The following is a 22,080-nucleotide window of genomic DNA, read 5'->3' as shown; positions in this document are numbered from 1 at the left end:
ATCCCGGTGCCAAGGGACAAATTGATGATATCACCCAGGGGGGCCCGCACCTCGTCTAAATGAGAACTGAATGAATTTATCCACCATCTACCTTATACAAAGCCATATCATTGCTCTAGCTAGCTACCTCAACATTGCCAATACTGACTGGCAGTGGTGCTGCAGGGTTTCAGGAAGTGTGTCTCTCCCAGCCGTATCTGGAGATGCTGAGGTGTGAAGCCAGGATGTTCTGCATGCAAAGCAGATGCTCTGTCACTAAAATATAGCTCTACACAAATGCATTTACCTTATGCTCTGTGAAGACCTGCTGATGAAACATGATCTGTAGCAAAATCCAGCTTTTATGGGAAGTCATCCAGAGTAGCTGTGGCATGATGATGCTCAACAAAGGACTCATACAAGCATTGTTCTGACTTTTTTTCCAAATTATTTTATTAAACAATCATGTTTTACATGTCATCAGATCTAAACCCTGAAGTGCAAAAACATGTTTCTGAGGTATTAAGACTGGAGGAAACCATGCACAACGTTGTTATGAAAGACCAACTCTATAGCAGGTTGGATATCTTATGAACTTTATAGGCCATTTTAGAGGTCCAAAGTGAACTGATATGACAGGTTGTTGTTGTTTATTAACTGTATTTAGTCATGATATTCAAATAGCCCTGATAATTAACCACTTGTGTTAAGTTCACACAGAAAAAGACAGACAAAATTAACACAGGAAACTTGACAATACCCAAAAGGTACAATACGCAGCCATTCGACTTGCTCAGACTGCTAGCTTTTGAAAGATAAAATTAGCATCCAAACTACACCCCACTATACATTCTGCCATTATGTAGCCTCACTTATGATCCGTACCCCTTACATATTTGGGTGAGCTGCACAGAAATCTCTAAGGTGCTACTCCTAAATACCTGGTTATAGAAACAAAGTCACTTGGGTTCCGCTCATCCGAAGTTTACTAGATGAGCTAGAGGTGTGAGGAGGCAATGTATGTTGATAAGATGCATAGCCTGTTCTTCTTTTAAAAGGCTTCCTTTCCTAAGCAGTAGTTATCTCAAGGACAATTATATAATGTTGCTGAGAGGAAATGAAAAGAGAAAGGAATCATTCAAATGGTTGATCTGAGGCAGAATCCACTTCATACAGTTAAAGGTAACAAGTTGCCCATGGCACTAATGGTCACATGTGTTCGGCAGTTGCAGCTAGACATGTTAGTTCACAACCCAGATATTCTCCTGTAGCTTGATATCCAGGCCTGGAGTCAGGACCTGACACCTCACACAGCTGTTGGTAATGGCAAGGCCTACTGGTACTGGCATCTGGCCTGGGCCCTCAGCACGATGAACTACTACCTTAAATTTTCCAAACCGCCCACAGCAATGCTGCATTGGGTTCTCTGGGGCATTGTGGAAAATGTAAAATAGCGGCTCATAGACACCTACCACAGCTGGAAGGGCACCAATATAGGAAGTGGCCCACAGGTTGCCTATTGTCAAGAGACCAATCATACCTGGATCTGGCCCTGCTGACAGCTGCCTCTGACTCAAGAGATGAGACAAATGAGCTTTGTCTTTATCTCTGGTTCCCGTCTCACCTGATGTGCATCATATCATGAGTTCTGATTTCTGCAGCAGGTGTGGAAGAAAACAGATGACCTAACTGGGGAGCGAGCAGAAGCCCAATTCCTGCCTGAACTACTTTTTTCAGTAATTTTAAGGATGCAGCAGGGTACCACTTAATGAAGACACAAGTAGCCTGGGTTCTCCAGATGCTTTATGCCAGCATGGTCAATGGTCAGGGCAGGGGTATGGGAGTTGTAAGAAGAAAATAGAGAGAGTGTGTGTCCCCCATTGAGGAAGGCTATCCTAAACTGTCACCACTATCATAAATATACTAGTCCTTCTGTGAAAGACCAGTTGAATGTCTGCATTCACTGTGGAGTTCTGGGATCTTCAAGAAGGAGGCCATACATTAATGAGTCATTCAGGCTAGCTAAATAGGTCATTTTCCCAAGGCAATAAACAGACTTCAAAGTTCACAGTTTTCTAGACTCTATGGATTTGTTCCACTTTTCCTAAGGAACAAATCCTCTACAGACCGTAAAAAATGATCTTGTATACAGAGAAATTGTGCAGTAAAGATCATGCAGAGATGGCAATCCAAAATGTACTTTTTCCTAAGTACAGTTAGGATTGCAGCCTCTTGTGTTTTCCATGCATACAAAATGTAAAATCGCTTTTATATAATCATAGTTAGGATCAGAATGGAACTGTCCCTGAAGTCTCAAAAACTTTTGAAGACACTGGGTATTATTTGCTTTCTTTTCCTTTAGTGGTGGTAAGTTCCGGACAATCCTTCCTGTATATTCCATTCCTAAAAGAGGTTACTGAAGTCCTAGATAGAAGGTCCTCTTCATCCCAGACAGAGAATTAGAATTAAGCAAAAAAACCCAAACTATTTACTGAATCTAGATAAGGTCCATTAAGGATTGGATAACTGGGTACCTTCCAGTCTGAAGCATACTTTTAATTATTATTATCCTCATCATCATTTTTAAAGGCAGGTAGTTGTTTATTTCCTTAGGGTTCCTATGCTTGATTTTTAAAATTATTTTAAGAGTTAGAAACACCTTTTGTAAAGATGTTTACATCTTTTGTGGATCAGAATTGAATTCTGATCCAGTATTCACACGAGGACTGAATTAATTAACAATGAAAAATCAAAAACAAGATTTTGAAACATTTTGAAACAAGAATTTGAGTTTGCATAGAAATGCAATGGTTATTCTGCGATTTAGATTTCCATGTGAAAAATATGCAGGGGACAGAAATATTTATTGAGCAATGCTTTCATTGCAAGTGTATTTTCAGCACAGTGTCATTGTTTCTCTAAATCACTGCTGCTGCTTCAGTATCATTTTCCTCTTGTTACTGCTACTTTCTCCCTCTTGGATTAGGTGATTCCAACAATCAGTTGTCATGCGGTGAACAGGATGATGCTATGACTCTATAGAGTCCAATCAGATCTGGCTTGTTGCTGATGTCACTGAGGGCCAACAGTATCGATTCAGAGTGAGGGCAATGCATCCTGGATAATTTGCAAAGGTGATGGTAGCCAGTGAGGAATCATGTGATGAACATGATGACATCATGATGGGATGTAGCCACTATGAGATGGAGTTGGCTATGAGATGACATCATTAAAGGTAAACCAATTCAATTCAAAGAGAGAGCAATAGAGTATAATGGAAATAAATAGATGAACGTTTTCAAAGCAACTGGAAACCCCAACCCCAGGGAACAAAACACCAAATCAGTAGGGTGCTTTTCAACACTGCCAAAAACATCCCACAAAACAATTAGCAGTTTCAATTCAGTCGTAAATTTGCAATATAAAACATTTTTGCATAGGCAAAATATAATTAAACACAAGTCAGCCATGTGCCCATTGTGGCCATTTCTTTGTTCAATGGGGAGGTACCCTGAAACAGAGCAGAATTCACCTCACTGCAGCACTTGATCGCGTTTTCAAAGCAATTTAACTACTTACTATTTTAAATGGTTTGTAACTCCTTTTTGTAGCCCAGTCGGTAATGAAAACTATATTTCAAGTGCCAGATTTTGTACAGAAAAGTTTGGCATAAAATGTATAATGTTGTAGAAAAACCGAAGAGAGAAAAAATAAAGGTTGTCCTTTTCAAAGGAGCTCATTAACTATGCATGTTTCATAGCGCTCGTGTTTGTATAATTTGAATCCATTTGGGAAAGGTTTCTGCCTTGAGCAATTTTTAAACTTTACAATCCCACTTGGAGGTTTAAAAACGTTTGGGTTATCAATAATCCCATTGGCAAAATGTCAAATAGCTTTGTCACGCACATACACGAATGGAAAAAAGAACAATCATTACCTTTACTGCTTATTATCTATACAATAGCGTTTATAAGGCTATAAGTAAGAATAGCTGGAACTTGAAAGCAGCAGAATGCCGCCTTGGTGACGCTTAAAAGGGAACACATTTCATGGCAATCCCACAGAGAAAATCCAAATGATTTGTTCCTTCTAGTTGAAAACTGGGTTTCGTACACCGTTCAAAACTAGGCTACTGCTGGACCACTTTCTGTGGAGGAGGGTGAGGGAAAATATGAAAAAAAATGTGCTCATAATTCCTAAAATTACTACTCCTGAAATCAAAGCACTGGTGACTGAATTCAGCTGGAAAGCAGATCCATTTGGACTACCTACAAAGGAGTAAGAAATGAAAAGGGAGGTGTTAGGGAATCACTTTACAGGCACTGAAATTGATCCAACCAGAGATACTTAAATTCCCATTTATTCACACTTAAGTCCCATTGATTCCAGGGTGAGAGATAAGTGTGAGTCCACATATCCGCTCAAAAGTAAGCTCCACTGCTTCAATGGGGCTTACACCTAGGAAAGTGTGAATGGGGCTGCAGCTTGCATACACACTTTAAAGCACATTCAAAACACATTCCTCCCTCAAAGAATTCTGGACACTGTAGTTTCTTAAGGGTTGCTGGGAATTTAAGTATGAAGGGGTAAACTACATTGCCCAGAATTATTTGAGTGAAATAACATTGTTTGAATGTGCTTTATGGTATAGTGTATACACAGACGTGTAATCAGCAGGAATTAAAATGCATAATTTTGGACAGATTATTAAACACCTATCTAAGCGCTGTGGTATAACCACATTCTCAAGTAATTCTTTGTCTCAAAACCTCCTATGGAAGACAAGCAGTGATATATATGGACCTATATCTCATTGCAGTAGTGTAAGGAGAATTACAGCTAGTTTTTAAAATGTCGAACCTTTTTTTTAAGGGTAGAATTTGTTAAGCTTTTAGAAACTGGTCCTAAGAAATTAACAATTACCATTCAGTTCTGTCTTTAAATAATAACAATACCACAACATATCAGACAGTAGTCTAATTAAATTAGTATTTACGGGACCGCCTCTCCTGGGATGCCCCGCAGAGGACCTTAAGGTCCATGAATAACCATAGTTTAGAGGTCCCGGGCCCTAAGGAAGTCAGACTATCCTCCACCAGGGCCAGGGCCTTTTCAGTGATGGCTCCGACCTGGTGGAATGCTCTGTCCCATGAGATTAGGGCCCTACAGGATTTAACCTCCTTTCGCCGGGCCTGTAAGAGAGCTACTCCGCCTGGCCTTTAATTTGAATTCAGCCTGTTCTTTTATTTCCCTTCTCTTCCCTCCCCCTCCCCTTTTATGAAGATTACCCACTCTGGGACCCCACAGCTAATTCTCCCCTGGCCTCCTTGCTGGCCCAAGTAGGACTAATTCGGACAGCTAGCCCTGGTGACTATCTAATGCTTATTGGATGGATTTCCCCCAAATTGATTTTTGAACTTTGAATTTTATTGTCATTCATGCTTTTATACTGTATTTTATGCTGCTTCTATGTTGTACAGTGGTACCTCGGGTTAAGTACTTAATTCGTTCCGGAGGTCCGTTCTTAACCTGAAACTGTTCTTAACCCGAAGCATCACTTTAGCTAATGGGGCCTGCTGCTGATGCCATGCCGCCGGAGCATGATTTCTGTTCTCATCCTGAAGCAAAGTTCTTAACCTGAGGTACTATTTCTGGGTTAGCGGAGTCTGTAACCTGAAGCATATGTAAACTGAAGCGTATGTAACCCGAGGTACCACTGTACAGTGGTGCCTCGCAAGACGAAAAGAATCCGTTCCGCGAGTCTCTTCGTCTTGCGGGTTCTTTCGTCTTGCGAAGCAAGCCCATTAGAGGTTTAGCGGCTTAGCGCTACAGTATTAGCGGCTTAGCCGGCTTAAAGATCAGCTGATAAGCGGCTTAACGATCAGCTGATAAGCGGCTTAGCATCAGCTGTTAAGCGGCTTAAAGATCAGCTGATAAGCGGCTTAGCATCAGCTGTTAAGCGGCTTAAAGATCAGCTGATAAGCGGCTTAGCCATCAGCTGTTAAGCGGCTTAAAGATCAGCTGATAAGCGGTTTAGCGGCTTGGGAAAAAGGGGGGGGGGAGGAAAAAAACCCCGCAGGAACTCGCAAGACATTTTCGTCTTGCGAAGCAAGCACATAGGAAATTCGTTTTGCGAAGCACCTCCAAAACGGAAAACCCTTTCGTCTAGCGGGTTTTCCGTCTTGCGAGGCATTCGTCTTGCGGGGCACCACTGTATTACAATTAAGTGTTTTAAATTTGTTGTTAGCTGCCCTGAGCCCGATTTTCTGAACCAGGAAGGGTGGGGTATAAATAAATTATTATTATTATTATTATTATTATTATTATTATTAGTGTAACTTTGACCAAACTGCGGGAGGCAGTGGAAGACAGGAGTGCCTGGCGTGCTCTGGTCCATGGGGTCACGAAGAGTCGGACATGACTAAATGACTAAACAACAACAACAACATTAGTGTAACATTCAAATGCTTAATAATAATAATAATAATAATGGTTGTTTGCTCTTATTGGTACAACTTACCAAGCTGTGAATTATTAGTTGGGGTCTCATCTGTACAAAAATACAAAAATAGATACGTTGTAAATTTAAAAATATTATTTGAACAGCATCTTTCTGCTCATACATAATCTAAGATACTTTAAACAACTTTTACGAGATTATTAGTTTGTCACCATCAGTTTGTTTGTTCAGATTAATCTTAGATCATTTGTTATAATACAAGTGCCCCTGTGTACTTGGAAGTAAGTCCCATTGAATTTACCAGGACTTATAATCAGTGCTGTGCTGCATACTTAAGGAGTGCTAAGAGATTATAAACAGTTGTTCACATTTGGGGTGGAGGGAACATGTGTTCCAAACATATAAACAGAATTTGACAGTTATAACTCAAACAAAGTTTGCTTGCATCAGACAGCCCCTTGCGCTGAGTGCCTGCGATGTCTGAGCCACTCATGCACAGTTGTTGTTTTTTAAAGGGCTAATTATATGTAAATTTATATTGCAAAATTATAGATATCATACCCGTAATATATGTAAAAGAGTCAGGCTCATGCTGTACTCTATTTCTGCAGCATAATTTCATAAGGGCATGAATACTTGGGCTGTACACCAGATTTGGCTGAGGCCCAAGCCAAATTGAGGCCATATGAAGGGATCCAGGGCAAGATCAGTCAAGTGGGGATGAAATAGCCACAGGTTGGGTTGGATGGCTCTGAGGAATCTGGGGCTGTCAGGGATTGGGACATCAGGCAGAAAGGAGGTGCAGGCATCGGGCAGGAAAACCCACAAGAAAGGCAGAAGTCTATGTGACTGCTGGCTGCATATTCCCAGGTGAAGGTAGAAGCCCAATACCAACTGATTCTGCTTCCTGCTTAACACCCCACCCCACAGGATCGATGCTGAGCAGAGACAATGATGTTGTGGGGTGCAGAAAAGCCCTGCAGGAAAGCTGCTTGTGAAGTAGCACCATATAGGATCGGTGCCTCCATGCAACAGCTGTTGAGCAGAGGCATCAATCCTGCATGGCGCAGGGTGCTCACAAATATGCCTTCCCCATAGAGAAGCCACTTAGGAAGGAGCGTCCTGCAAAACAGACCCTCTTGGTCAGTTTAATTAGTTGGGTTTTTAAAAACTAATTAAACTAATTTGGATCCAAAACTAATTTGGCACTGGATCCAGGATAGGGCAGTTGATCCAGAGCAAGCTGACCTTATTGGGGGTGGCTCTGAATCAGCCCTAATGGCTTGGGCAGCCCTAATGAATACCCACATATTTTTATGCAGTTATATGCATTGTTGCAAGCATCTGCATACACGCTAGTTACTTCAAGTGTGCAATATTATATGTATAATGATGAATACAAATAAACAAGAATTCTTTGCATTTTGAGCAGAACTAGGAAAACTGTCAAGATTAAGTAGCAAGACCAAAATTATGAGTAGGACTTAATTAGATGTCACTCATGGAAAATTATCCTTAAACAGGAAAATGGTTGTGTTTTTGAAATCATGCAATGATATTATCACTCCTACCAGTTCTAGTAATGATGGGGCCAGCAGAGATTACAGCACTTCCAGAAGTACTCTGAGGGCTCCAAGTGGTTATCTTTGCTGCATCTCTTTTTTTCCTGTTACTGCAGATCTGGAGGGGCAATGAAAACAATCATGATTTCAGTGGACAGAGAAGTACATTCCTCCTGTATCGAACATTTTTAAAACAAGCTGTTTTTGGTCGTACAGTCGTACCTTGGAAGTCAAACATAATCTGTTCCAGAAGTCCGTTCAACTTCCCAAATGTTCGGAAACTAAAGCACAGCTTCTGATTGACTGCAGGAAGCTCCTGCAGCCAATCAGAAGCCGCAGAAGCCCCGTCAGACGTTCGAGTTCCAAAGAACATTTGCAAACCGGAACACTCACTTCCGGGTTTGCGGTGTTCGGGAACCAAAATGTTCGAGTCGCAAGGCCTTCAGGATCCAAGGTACAACTGTATTGGAAAAGAAACTATGTACTTATTAACTTTGTTGCGTGCAATCTTTTGTTACAACTCCTGAAAGAGAGTGCGGTCTTGTCCATGCCTTTTTGTTTCCTTATATATTCAGGACTCGTTTTGAGAACATAGATCAGGCCAGTGGCCCATCTAATGGGTGTCCTGCTCTCACAGTGGCTTACAGAAAGCCCAGAAGCAGAACCTAAGCACAATAGCACTCACCCTTCCTGTCGTTTCCAGCATCTGGTATGCAAAAAGTTACCATCTCCAACAGTGGAAATATAATATCTAGAATACTATGGCTTGGCCCCAGCAGTGCCCTTCTGCAAACACAGACACTTTGAACAGGTTCTCCCTGAAGACTCCTGTGCCAGCTTCAATGCTTTTGTGTTCCCCAAACCACAGGTGGTTTTCAGAGGGTGTCAGAATGGCACAGGGGAAAATGGGAATCAATCAAGCAGTTCCACTTACTGATCTCTGGATAAACTCAGTGTGTTGTAATGGTTAGAGTGTCAGACTAAGATCTGGGAGGCCAGGATTTGAATCCCCACTCAGCCATGAAGCTCACTGGGTGCCCTTGAGCCAGTCACTGCCTCTCAGTCTAGCTTAGCTCACAGGGTTGCTGTGGGGATTAAATGTGGAGGGGGGAAGTCTGTTGGGGGGGTGGGAAATAAATACAATGAAATAAGTAAAATAAATGGGTATGACATTTGGTGTGATTCATCAGGTTCTTGTATGTAATTTCTGCATCCCCCTCATCAGTAGATCTTGTTCTAGATAAAAGCTCTGCTCATTACAAGCTTGTGGGAAAGTGAACTTGTCCTTTACTATGATTCCCTCTACATATTCCCTGCATTATAATTTCAGCTGTTACATGATTGCTTGACAATGTGAACCTGATCATTCATAACAAATCTGCCCTTTCTGCCATACACTGGCAGTGGGGGGATTGCCATAGCAAGGTAAGTTAACTACTGCTTGAGCTGATTATATCCCAGCCTCCATATTTAAAACACATCTCTAAGAGACAATTGCTTTAATATGTTACGGATGACAGTCAATGGCTCGTTTTGTTTTAATCACTTGTCTATACACTGTGCAAAACATTCCAAGTTTTGTTCCAATTGCAGCATTACCAAAAGACTCCAAAACCTACAGGAGCAAGAAAGGGGCAATCATCAGCTCTGCACAGCTTTGTCACACAATGGAGAAAAACTGTGGACATTTTCTGGTTCTTGTGCTTCACGAAGCGGAACACCTCGAAAGAAAACCGGCCCATTTGACTCCTGCCATTTTCAATGATAGTTGTCTGAGGGTCCTTGTCGCAGCTGGAGGAAAAGATTGAAATGGGAGTGATGTTTTCTGGTTCCCAGGAGGTTAGAGTCTCAAAGAAAAACACTAAAGCATCCTGACTACTACTAGATGGTGGGGAAATGGTGTTAGAAACCTTTGGTTTCATGGGTCTAAGGGCCCCAGAACAGGTCTGGTTCTGGCCAGTGCTTGCATAGATCACCTGGAACCCATGTACAACTCCTTGAGCTTCATGATGGAAGAAAAATATTAATGAACTAAACATAAATTAAATACATTGGCTCAACTTTTGAATACCGTATTTTTTAAATTACATTTGCAGCCCATTTCTTGATTGTAATGTACAGTTGACACATGCTTTATCCTTGTCATATTAGTCTATTTGCTTTTGTACTACACCTCATACCTAGCTCAAAAGAAGATCTGTTCAATTACTCATCCTCATCTTTTCATTAGCTCCTGCTAACCTGTTTACATGCAAAGCATGGCATAGAAGTTAGACTGCCAGGCTGCATTCCCATGGCAGTTTATTCTGTTTTCATGTCTTGTCCCTAACTGTTAAGTTCTGCATTATATTTGAGCTTTCACACAACGTAAAAGCCACTTCTGGAACATTAGTGGAGTATAGTGTAAGCTTAGCGCACATTTCTTTGTCATTTGCTTCCAGGAAAAAACTGTTTGCAAATACAGTGGTACCTCCATTTGCGGACGGGATCCATTCTGGAGGTCTGATCAGATCCCCAGGTTTCCGCAACCTGAGGACCGCTTCTGCTCATGTGCACGGGGCGAAACCTGATAAAATACTTCTGGGTTTGCCGCGTGCACATCCCAAAGTTTATGTAAACAGAGGGTTACATAAACGGAGGTACTACTGTAGTGTTGAAATGAGGGCCAAACTTGTGCTATATTCCTCTATAGTTCCACAGAATTGGATGGAACAGCCCAACATATGAATGTGAGTTAAATATCATTCCCTGCCAGGTGGATCGCCATTATGGTAAATGCTTTTTTAAAACTATCACATCATATATACGATATATATATATATATATATATATATATATATATATATATATATCACTGATGACATGTGAGGCACCCTACTGTAGCTTGGTCAACAGTATCACCCAACTGATCACCAAACTACTCCAGGGTGCCCTGCCAGGGTAGTTTGAACATTTGTGTAGGCTCCTGTAAACAAACTTAGGGCTATATATTTAGTGTGCATATATTGAAACAAGCATGTAGGGTAGAATAGGCTCAGTTGATACCTGCTAATGATAGTCATTATTTACATGAATATTTGTGCACTTATTTCTTAGGTTTCAATTCTTCTTATAGGGTTTCTTGTGACGTGAGCCAATATTTATTTCACTACTATAGTTACATTATACATGTTTTATATATAAAAACAAACTTTGAAAATAATTAATACATTTTATATTAATCTGTTTTAACAGTGTAGTGTGGCAGAGAAACACTATATTTGGAAAAAGAAGAAAATCTACCTAAAGAAGAGATCATATCGCAGATCATCATTTGGATTTCCAGATGGAGTAGTATAGCAGTAGTCCATCAAAACATTCCATCTGTGCAATGAAAGATAATTAACCGCTAAGCATTTCTTGAGATTCAGCATATAGATATATATATACATGCATTGAAAGTGCTGGCTGATAATGTGCCACCATCTTCCATTATGATTCAAAAGATGAGCAATATCCTGGTGCCTTAACTGCAACAAATCACCGAACAATGAGTACAATATAGCTAATGTGAGGCTATAGGCTCACCTAGGAATTGGTGCAGCTATTATAGTCATGAAGTTATGAAGTGATACTGATTTGCTATCATTTCATTGGCTACTTCAGACTTCATGAGATCATTTAGCCAGAAACCACATGTGCCTCTTTTATAATTTGAGGCTGCTACATCTTGTGCTCAAGGAAAGAGAAAAGCACTTTTCACTGAGTGTAACTACCACTGACATTCTGCAACTTAGCTGGAACATTCAGCAAGCCCTACCTGCAGGGAAGGAGGCAGAGGGCCTTCTTGGTAGGGCATCCGCCCTGTGGAATGCCCTCCATCAGATGTCAAAGAAATAAACAACTATCTGACTTTTAGAAGACGTCTGAAGGCAACTCTGTTTAGGGAAGTTTTTTATGTTTGATGTTTTATCGTGTTTTTAATATTCTGTTGTGAGCTGCCCAGAGTGGCTGGGGAAACCCAGCCAGATGGACAGTGTATAAATAAATTGTTGTTGTTGTTACTCTCTAGGCATTATATTTGGAGAAATGGTTTGCAGAATGTATTTATTTGTTAAAACTGCAAACAAAATTGTATTTTTAGGAGAAATGTGCATCTAAATGTTGGTGGATTTTCATGGTGATTTTAAAAAAAAACAACAAATTTATGTGGAAATGAGGAGAGATGGATTTAAGATTGGAAAAATGAGAAAATGAGAGGAACCAAAATGGACAGATAAATCCATCTGTATCTGAAACCCTGGGGTGCTGCTGCCAGATAGAATAGACAACACCAAGAGAGATGGTGTAGCCTACTGTAAGACAGCTCTATATATCCATGCCTCCTTGTATCCCAGGGAGCAGAAGCAGCTTGCAAGCTAGGGCAGAACTGCTAGGCTAGCTTCCCAGAAGCAGCTTGCTGTTGCTTGTTTTGTGGGAGAGGAGGAGGAGAGTGAGGTGGCAAGGAGGCTGGCTCAGTACACCTGCCAGGAGTGCCAGATTGGTTCCACCAGTGCTTTTGCACTGCAGCACCCTCTCCACTGCTTTACCTCTCCTAAGGTAAAGGTGTAAGGGGGCGGGTAGCACTGTGGTCTAAACCACTGAGCCTCTTGGGCTTCCTGATCAGAAGGTCGGTGGTTCAAATCCCCGTGACAGGGTGAGCTCCCATTGTTCTGTCCCAGCTTCTGGCAACCTAGCAGTTCAAACGCACACCAGTGCAAATAAATAAATAGGTACCACTGCGGCCAAAAGATAAATGGTGTTTCCGGGCACTCTGGCTTCCATCACGGTCTTCCGTGCGCCAAAAGTGGTTTAGTCATGCTGGCCACACGACCTGGAAAGTTATCTGAGGACAAACGCCAGCTCCCTCAGCCTGAAAAGCGAGATGAGCGCCATACCCCATAGTCGCCTTTGATTGGACTTAACCGTCCAGGGGTCCTTTACCATTTTTTTTTTTAACCTTTTACCTCTCCTAAGCAACAGTGACTCACCTGCCAGGAAGCTGATGTATTGGCTTCACCCCACATGAAGAGTCACTTCTGCCAAGGAGCTTGTGTTTCTAGGACCACAGATTTTGTTGTGGGGGGTGGGAGCGGGAGAGACATATCATTTACCATACCTGCCATCGAGGTTTGTTGCTCTAACAGCTGCAAAAACTTTTGTTTTCAACGGTAACCCTGTACTGGGGATAATCAGCTGCTCTCTGTAGGTGGAGTCCTGGAAAAGCAAACAGTTCTTATCACACACCAACAGTATGACCCTATATAACATAGAAGCATTTGCAGTCAGCTGGTGAGGCTACCAGACTCAAGATTTAGTCTCAGGTATGTGTGTAGAACATTTCTCACTGAAAGGATCAGGTAACAAAGGAACAGTTTGGAATCCTCCTGGAAAGCACTGCTTCAAGGCAGATATCCTTAAATCCTCATTGCATTATTGGATATTGGTAGCAAAGCCACTTCCGGCCTGCCCAGGAGGTGGGGTTGCGGGCTTCACGCCCACCCCCCACGTGAGCGGGGGCTGGTTTCAGCCCCCGCGAGAGCAGGGGAATCCCGGCCGTGTCTGCCCTATTTAGGGCCGGCGCAGAGGGGGCTCACCCTCTTTTAAGAGGATGTGGGGGGGAGGAACGCCATCACCTCCCCCCAGTGAGTGAAGGGTGGTCCGTTAAAGGACTCCGGGGGGCGTGGCCCTGTCCGAAGCCTATGGAGGTGTGGGCCAAAGGCACGCCCCTGAGCGGTGACCCGGGGGAGCTCCTAGTCGACATGCCTCGGTGGGAGACTCCCCCGATATAGTGTTAACCCTTCCCCATGTCTCCAGCAAATGGGCTGGAGCCGGATAGTCGTTAGGACCAATGCCTAAGCCAATGCCTCTCATTCCTCAATTCAATAAAGTTGTGGCCTAATTCGCCCATTTAACCTTAAACCATGGTGTCTCGTGTCTTTATTTATCCTGGTGGGGGGGCGGGAACTCGCCACGCAAACACAGGTCTGGTAACCCAGGCTATCACTTCTCACGTCCATAGTCATGAAAATGGGACCAATTAGCAGGAAGACAGTCGTAACAGAAGGAGTAGCACCAGTAGTAGTAAATTTACTTCCTGCCTTTTACCAGTGGGCCCTAGGGCAGTTTAAGATTTTGAATTAAGATCAGTTAAAACAGGTTACAGTCACAGGAATAGGGTGAAGAGAACTTGATCCATCCTTCCCTTCTATCACTTTCCTCCCCAAAACTCTCTTCTTTACTTTTCCTTTCTTTTCCCCACTTGAGAAAGGAAACACAGATCTGGAAACAATGTCTCTCAAGGAGGTGTACTGGGCAACAGAGGGAAAGCTGAGCAACCCTGCCTTTCCACATCTCTTCTGCCCCCTTTGCAGTAGAGAAGTGGAAACCTAGATTTGCTAAGCTTGCCACTGATTGCTTAGTTTAGCCCTGATACATCAGAAATGATCTCCTTCCTTGGGATCATTTAAATAATGAGTGGGACTTGTGCATGAGAATGGCTTCACCTTTCACTACTTCATTTTATGTATCGAGAACCACATAAAAGTGGATCAGCACTCAGACATAATTCAACATGACCAAATGCACTTAGAGTGAACTGTGTTTAATAATGCTGTAGATTACGGGAGGCAAAGGATGTCAGTATATATCGAGATCATATCTAGCGGAAAGATATGTGGCAACAGCAAGCCGTGCCAGACAATTTGCAAAGAAACTAAATCAAATACTAGCCATGATATGTGAATAGAAAAACAAAATCATTAAATGTGTCATATAGAATCTATAAACCAAGTGGTGGAACACATTAACATGGAAATAATCCCTCTATCCAATTTAGCAGCATTTTGTAAAAAATAAAATCTGCCAAAGAGTTCTACTTAATATTAGAATGATGACGCTACAATCTTTCAGTTGGTAGTAGTAAATTTAATCCTATTATTCCCTCTTTTGCAGCTATCCAGAATAATTTCCCCAGAACCCACTGCCATTGCCATTAGTTAGGATTCAAGAGGAAGCCTAAGATAATTAGATACCACAAACCCGTTGATAAGCACACAGTTATTAAACTTATAGTGAAACACTATACACAGCAGTAATACCCGCTAAGTCCAGAGATATATACTACCAAGTAAAGGGGCATAGCGATGGTGGGCAGCCTGTAACCCTCCAGATGTTGCTGGAAGTCAACTCCCATCAATCCCCACCCAACATCACTAACAGTCACGGTTTGTGTACCTTAAGAAATGAAGTTGGTTGGAAAACAAGCCCACTCACAAAGGACTCCAATGTGCATGTACACAAAAGCTGATACCCAGAACAAACTTAGATGGTCTCTAAGGTGTTACTGGACAGTTTTTTAGTTTTTTAATTTATTTCAACTGTGTCAGACCAACACAGCTACCTACCTGAATCCAATGGAACTATCACTGCAATCCTATGCACAAGTACCTGAGAACAGGTCTCACTGAGTCTCTGTGTTAATTTGCCTAGAATTGCAACTCAAGATTGCAGTCCTAGACACCAGTGGTGGTCCTTCAGATGCTTTGGGCTCCTGTTCCATCATCCCTTGTCATCAGCCATCTGACTGAGGCTGAAGGGTGTTGGAGTCTAACAGCATCTATAGGGTCAGACACAAGTTCCTCAGTCATGGCCTAAGCTAAGGCAACAATGAGGTCTTGGTTTTGCATGGCGTCCTTTGTACTCTACTAGAAACTGAATATAGCCCTTTATTCAAACCTGTGATGTGAACCTTAATTGCACTGCCTGCAGTTTCCTTCTGCCTCCAAGGGCCAAAATATCACCTTATTATTTCCTCCTAGTAGAGTTTTTCTGCCTCTGCTTTATTTTCTGTATGTGTGATTCAGATTTTGATCACATTCTGTTGTATAAAAATGGTCAAATGTTAATTAAAGTACATATATAATAATGGCACTTGCATTATTAATTTACACCACTAATGATTTGTTAGCAAAAAGAAAGTTTTGGATAATGAAGTGAATTAAACAACAGCTTTAGCATTTCTTCCTCAGACTGCGCTTTTCTCTAGAAGTATTTAAGTCACCCTCTGGTAATGGTGAAAAATTCTACCTCAATTCATTATGCACACACAGCACAGTTTGACTTGAGTATATTAAATTTTAAATGTATGGAAATGAATATGTTTCATATTCATGCTTAATTAACCACTGTCCTCACAGAGCAAGGTCTTGACCCTAACAAAACCCTTACTCGTGAGCATATCGTGTTCACCAAGAAATCTCAATAAAGCCAATGGCAAACTTAATGCAGATGTATGAATTCAGTGGAAATCCCAGCAGGAAGAAAAATAATTCACCCACTCATCCAGAGCTGTAACTTTAAGCTTGAACAACACCCATGTACATTAAAAAAACCAAGCCCAATTCAGGCATCCTAATCCATAATGCAGGACCAGTTCAAGACCTTCTGCTACCTGACACAAATGACAAGATGGCTCCTTCTCTTTTCCACATGCAAAAGCCAACTAAACTGGAAGTTGAGTCTTATTTCAATACTTCCACTGCATCTGAGAGCAACAAGCTAATACTGAGGAGCAGAACAGGCCACATGGTACATAACACTCTGTCATCCAACAAAAGGTTATGGCCGGCAAGCCCAGCCCACTGTTGGGACAAGGTGAGGCACCTGCCTCAAGCAGCAGAAACCCAAGAGGATATTGTGAGATCTCACCGAAAGCCAGTGCCACTGCCAGCGCTTCACGGGCAACACCATGCAACACAGGTAAGAGAGCTGCAGGCAGCAGTGGGGGAGGGGAGCAGCCCATTCCCATTTCACCTCAAGCAGCAAAAGGGGACGCACTGCTCCTGGGCCAGGGGGCTCAGGAAGAACATCCAGAGAGTTGTCCCTGGTGTATCCCAGAAGTTGCCACCTAAGGTGGTTGCCTCATTCTGCCTAATGAAAGGAATGTCTCCATCCTACTGTGATGAAGGAAAGGCAAACAAGCTCCATTTCCCATTGCTGGCTCCTTCAAGATTCAAAATCGTGCAGGAACCTACATGAGTAAAGAAAGCTGCTCGCTACAGAAGTTATCCCACCAAACGTGATTCTAATCCTGTGGGAGATTAGAACAACTGTACAGGGCTACTGCTGTCTTAAACTGAAATGGGGATCCTAGCTTACAAATAAAATCCAGTAGCTTAATATTCAGTATTACATCTTGAAACATATTCATGTTGGCCCACGACGATTCATGCTGTGATATCTTAGATATCAATTCAATAATGATTTTACTCATGCACGGGGAGTTCTATCCTTGCTCTCTGTGCGGTGATTCTGTAGGTTCTCAGTGTGGTTCAGTTTGAGCTGAAGAAAATATAGTTCTGCTGAGCACCTATTGGCTGCTACCCATGCCAGCACTAACAACCACATGCATTCTCGGGAGCAATTTTGCAAAAATAATTAAATAATCTTGTGGTTTTATTTTAAGTGAAGGTAGTAGAATACATATGTAGTTCTTTGAAGGGTAACAGCCCACCAGATGTACAAGGCATGGGGCAACAGCAAGACTGATGGCTAACACACCTCTTTGACACAGGCAGTAACTCAGCAATCCAGCATTCACTTGTTGGAAAGCCTCTCCTCCTTCCGGAGGGGAGGGGTTGTGAGCGGGAGACGATTCCTGCGTCACGCAGGGGGCGTTTAGCCCCCTGCCCTCTCACCATCGCTGGCGCTCCACGCCCCCCCCCCCGTTGGGCACCCAACCGAGTGGCACCGGGGGCATGGTTTAGCCGCTCAAATGCGGCCGCGCCAGCTTCCCCCGCCATTTGCTCCCGATCTACCCCTGATGTCACCGGGGGTCGTGCCATGGCCCCCCGCCACACAGGGCAGAGCTTATAGTTGTATTTGCATCAACAGGCTCCCCCTACTGGTGGTTAACCCCTCATTCAGACTCACCCCTCTCCAAGTGGGTGGAGTCAAATTGTCAGTGGTCTAATGCCTAAGCCAATACCTTCTCACATGCTGTAATCAATAAGGTTGTGGCCTTTTTTTTGCCCATTAACCTAATATACTGTGTCCTTGTGTCTTCATTCCCCAAGCGGGGATCGGGTCCTCGAATCACAATATATTTCTATAACAAAATGATGCAAAGCTGGCTTCGCACCATAGATGAAGATGCTCCTATGACTATCCTTAGACTGCTTTTAGAAATCACTCCAAGATATTATTTACAAGATCAATGTACAGGATGACTTACAAAAGCAAAATTGTACAATGGAGTGTTTATTGGGCAAGATTGGAATGTTGATTGGCCCCATATGATGTATTCTCATGTGTTCTAAGAAGAACATTTTAACTGAACTTTTCTGAAGCAAATTCCCCTATACCCTAAATACAAGGGTTTTTGTTCCTAAAGTTTTAAGAAACTTTCTACTTTCTTACAAAAAAACCTCAGTATTTTAAAAAAATGGAAGTAATATCATCTCCAGTCTAACATATCTCTGAACTGTCAGACAGCAAAACTTACTTGCAAACAAGAAATTCATTTAAACGCAATTGGAAATATTCTGCTATGATATTTATAGCACATTCATTACAACCCAAGTTGAAAGCACAGACTTTTAAATCATCTGCATGAATTATAACCCAGGTCCATGATGACATGAATAATAATCCAAAAAAAAAAAGGATTTGTAATTTACTAAAATGCTGCCTGAGAAATGGAAAGCTGATTTTTAAATCAGACATTTGAATGGATGAATAAAATTTCTAATCAACACAAAAATAACAGTTGGAAGATTAGTGTTGCTGTTATAAATAAAAGCCAGTAAAAGTCTTTTAAATTTCCTTTCCAATGTCCCTGTTTATGCAATACAAGTTTACACAATTACATATATTCAAATCTGATTATCATGCTAATAAGAAGAGAGAGAAAATCAGCAGTCATGAGGAGGTACTTAAAATTTTAGCCCACCCACTGTCCAAAAGAACCACAAAGAAATATCATTAGCATCGGTCTATTGAAGTTGCTTACATCTTCCACAACAGTAGTTGTTGGTTATATTTTACACCATGCCAGTGACTTAGACACACTTTGGGTAACCAGAATAAGTCCTTCCTTGTGGAGTGGAAGGTACCAGAACAGATGTGTGTGTGGACCATCTTGGTTCCACTCCTGGCACAAGGCACCAGTTGAACTATTCTTGTTAGAGCACGTGTGAACATTTGTTAAAGGCAATTGTCTAACAAAGGGTCCTCCCTCACCCTGTTGTTTCCCATTGTTTATTTAGAAATGTAGGCTCCTTCAGAGCAGGGACTTGCCAATTTTTCTGTGGAACTCTCTAAGGTCGCAGTCCCTTGCAGACTTTTTAGGCATCAAGCCTCTTTGCACTCAGTGGGAGCTACTGCTGAGTAAACATGCACAGGATTATGATATAAGGTGCCACGTAGACTGATGATGTTATGTAACTAATAAAATCATTATTAAAAATTATAATTAACTTTTAAAGTTACATTTTTCACTGCTAGATTTGCTCTTGCAAACCAGGGATGCAGTCAGACTAGATGAGCTGAATTTAGTTCCTACTAAGATCCATGGTAATTAAGCCTTCATTTCAAAGGGACCCAAATGCAATTATCTTAGACTGGATCTAACACGTGATTTCCGATATTTCCAATTTAAGGCTGTGAGCGCCATTGCATATATAGCCAAAACAGTACCACCCATACCCAAGTGGAAGGCTAGGCAGCTGTGGAAGAACCCCAAGATTTCAAGAAGTGCAGGTGAAGGACGTGAATATGAAAAAAAACTCTAAAGAGCCGCAGGAGAACTGAACATGCTTAGTGGGCATTCTGGCCAACTATTTTGGATGGGCTGGAAATGCAGAGGGAGAAAGGATGAAATAGAGGGGCTGGTCCCACTTATAGCATTCTATAAGTCAGTCGTGGTAGGTGCATTAGCAGAGGGTGTAGCTGCCTTTATAGCCAGAGGGCAGACCAAATGAAAGAAGTTTTCCCTCTGGTCCACTCACTAAACCGCACTCCCAAGCTTGCCCACAACTGGCTGCAACTGTGGGCAAGTCCCAGGAGTCAGCGCCACCAGCAAAGAAGGAAGTGATGTCCACCCCCCAGAAGATCGCCCCACTGCGGCAGCCGCCACTCCCTCCGGCCAGCAGGTGAGCAGGCATTGCTTTATTTAAGAAACTTCTGCTTTTTAATACTTACATTGTAGAGGAGCAAATTCAAAGTGCTAATAAATGTGCCATTGTTCTCTCTTACAGATATAGCAGCTGATGATCTAGAACAGATTTAGAAAGCAAAGTATTATTGATGGAATCATCTATTTTTATTATTTTTTTGCAATTCCATATTTCACTATTAAATCAGGTTTTGGACTTCACCACCAAGAGTATTTTTCCCCCATCTTGTGTTTTTAAATTGCTACAAATCGGAATTTATAGTGGAAGCCCCGTCAGAGCTTTGAAACAATGGGCATTGCTGAAACAATGGATCAGGCAAATAATTAGCTAAGAAGCAAATTGATAGGGTAAAATAACTTCTTGTGATATACAGTACATAGAAATAGCATTTGCTTGTGTTACATATACTAATATATTGCTGTGCAAAAAGAATTGAAAGTAAATATTTCTTTGCTTATGTACAAGTACTACTCTATCTTTAAGAGGAATTGTAGAAGAACTTTCATCATGAAAGCTAACACTAAAACACAGACTTCAGTGCTGTGCTAATTCTATAGCAAACCAAATCCCTGGAATACTTTCCTTCTTGTCATTATTTTACTTCTCTATATCCTCTTCCTTTCCTCTTCTCAAATTGGATGTCGCTTCTAATTATGGAAGGGGAAATGACCAGAATCCATGCATTTCATCAGAAATCTGATATGTTCACAGGGCATATCAACCATGCAAAGCTCCAGCCATCTACTTAATGACAATAAATACAGTGCAAAGGCTTCCTGATACACAGAATAATCACTTCTCGCAAAATCATGCTCATACTTACGAAGCAAGTTGTGTATTATTGACCAGATATTCCAAGGGATAGCTGCAACTAAATTTATACAGAAGTCCTGGTAAATAGCTGATTATTGTGGGTGGATCTGGGGTGTCTATGTATCCCGAAACATTGCCTATCTGGACTGTTGATACATTGCCATAGGCATTAATTCCTGGAACTGAGGTTACCTAGTTGGATAAGGTCAGAAAACAGAATTATGGGGAGGCAATCTTATAAGAAAATAGAATTTTTAAAATAGTGAAAATATGACTATTAAAGGTTAAGAAATCATCCTTGTAAATTATTTGATACACCACAACCTCTACATCAGGACGTAAGAAGCACCATGCTTGATCTTGCAAAAGGCCCACATAGTCCAGCATCCTATTCTCACAGTGATGAACCATGGGAAGACCACAAGCAGTACCTGATGACAACAGTGCTCTCCACACTTGTGATTCCCAGCACCTGGTGTTCGGAGGCATACAGTAAAGGTACAACCATCCTCCCATTCTGCTGTCCCACTGATGCTATGACAGATACAAATGGGAGCAATAGCTACCTACCATTTCTGTCAAATATATCAAAGTGATTTGTTGCACAACCATAGTCCAATCTATAAGTCTGCTCTGAAATGAGCCCCCACAATACTTTCACAGAACCATGTATCCCCCAGAAAAGTGGGGGCAATAGGATTTAGAAGGTCTTAACAACGTATTTGGATGGCATGCATATTTATGGTATGATAAGGTCAAAGCACATAAAGCGTTTAAAAATCATATTGTCAGGAAAGCACTGTTTAATGTCTGGATAAGATACAAGGATTTATTGGAAAATAAAACCCCAAGGTGGTTGTCACCGATGGAAGCGAAAGCTCTGAAAAGGCTCAATATGGGGGCCAAATGGCCGAAATATTGGGAAATTTTGGAACAAGAAGGAGACAAATTGAAATTGCAGAGTTTTGAGAAATTAAAAGATCAAGTGAGAGACTGGCTTCATTATTATCAGATAATGGAGGCATATAATTTGGATAAGAAAATTGGCTTCCAGGTGGAAAAATCAAAATTG

General features: G+C 41.7%; 1 protein-coding gene across 1 annotated transcript in view; it reads right to left on the bottom strand.

Moving 5' to 3' along the window:
- Positions 1-476: 476 nt before the first annotated feature.
- The window catches only part of ZPLD1 (zona pellucida like domain containing 1), a 39,205-nt gene continuing 17,601 nt past the window's right edge, over positions 477-22,080 (bottom strand). Inside the window, exons 4-11 of the mRNA XM_081002741.1 lie at positions 21,019-21,200; positions 20,221-20,293; positions 13,139-13,236; positions 11,284-11,364; positions 9,621-9,792; positions 8,011-8,119; positions 6,500-6,529; positions 477-4,247 (exon numbers count right to left, since the gene is read on the bottom strand). Of these exons, the coding sequence (XP_080858867.1) occupies positions 4,069-4,247; positions 6,500-6,529; positions 8,011-8,119; positions 9,621-9,792; positions 11,284-11,364; positions 13,139-13,236; positions 20,221-20,293; positions 21,019-21,200 (924 nt within the window). The 3' untranslated portion in view covers positions 477-4,068. The remainder of the gene's footprint in view (positions 4,248-6,499; positions 6,530-8,010; positions 8,120-9,620; positions 9,793-11,283; positions 11,365-13,138; positions 13,237-20,220; positions 20,294-21,018; positions 21,201-22,080) is intronic.

The sequence above is a fragment of the Podarcis pityusensis genome, assembly GCF_964106645.2.
Source record: "Podarcis pityusensis genome assembly, chromosome: 4".
Taxonomy (NCBI): domain Eukaryota; kingdom Metazoa; phylum Chordata; class Lepidosauria; order Squamata; family Lacertidae; genus Podarcis; species Podarcis pityusensis.
This window is presented reverse-complemented; position numbering and strand designations above follow the sequence as displayed.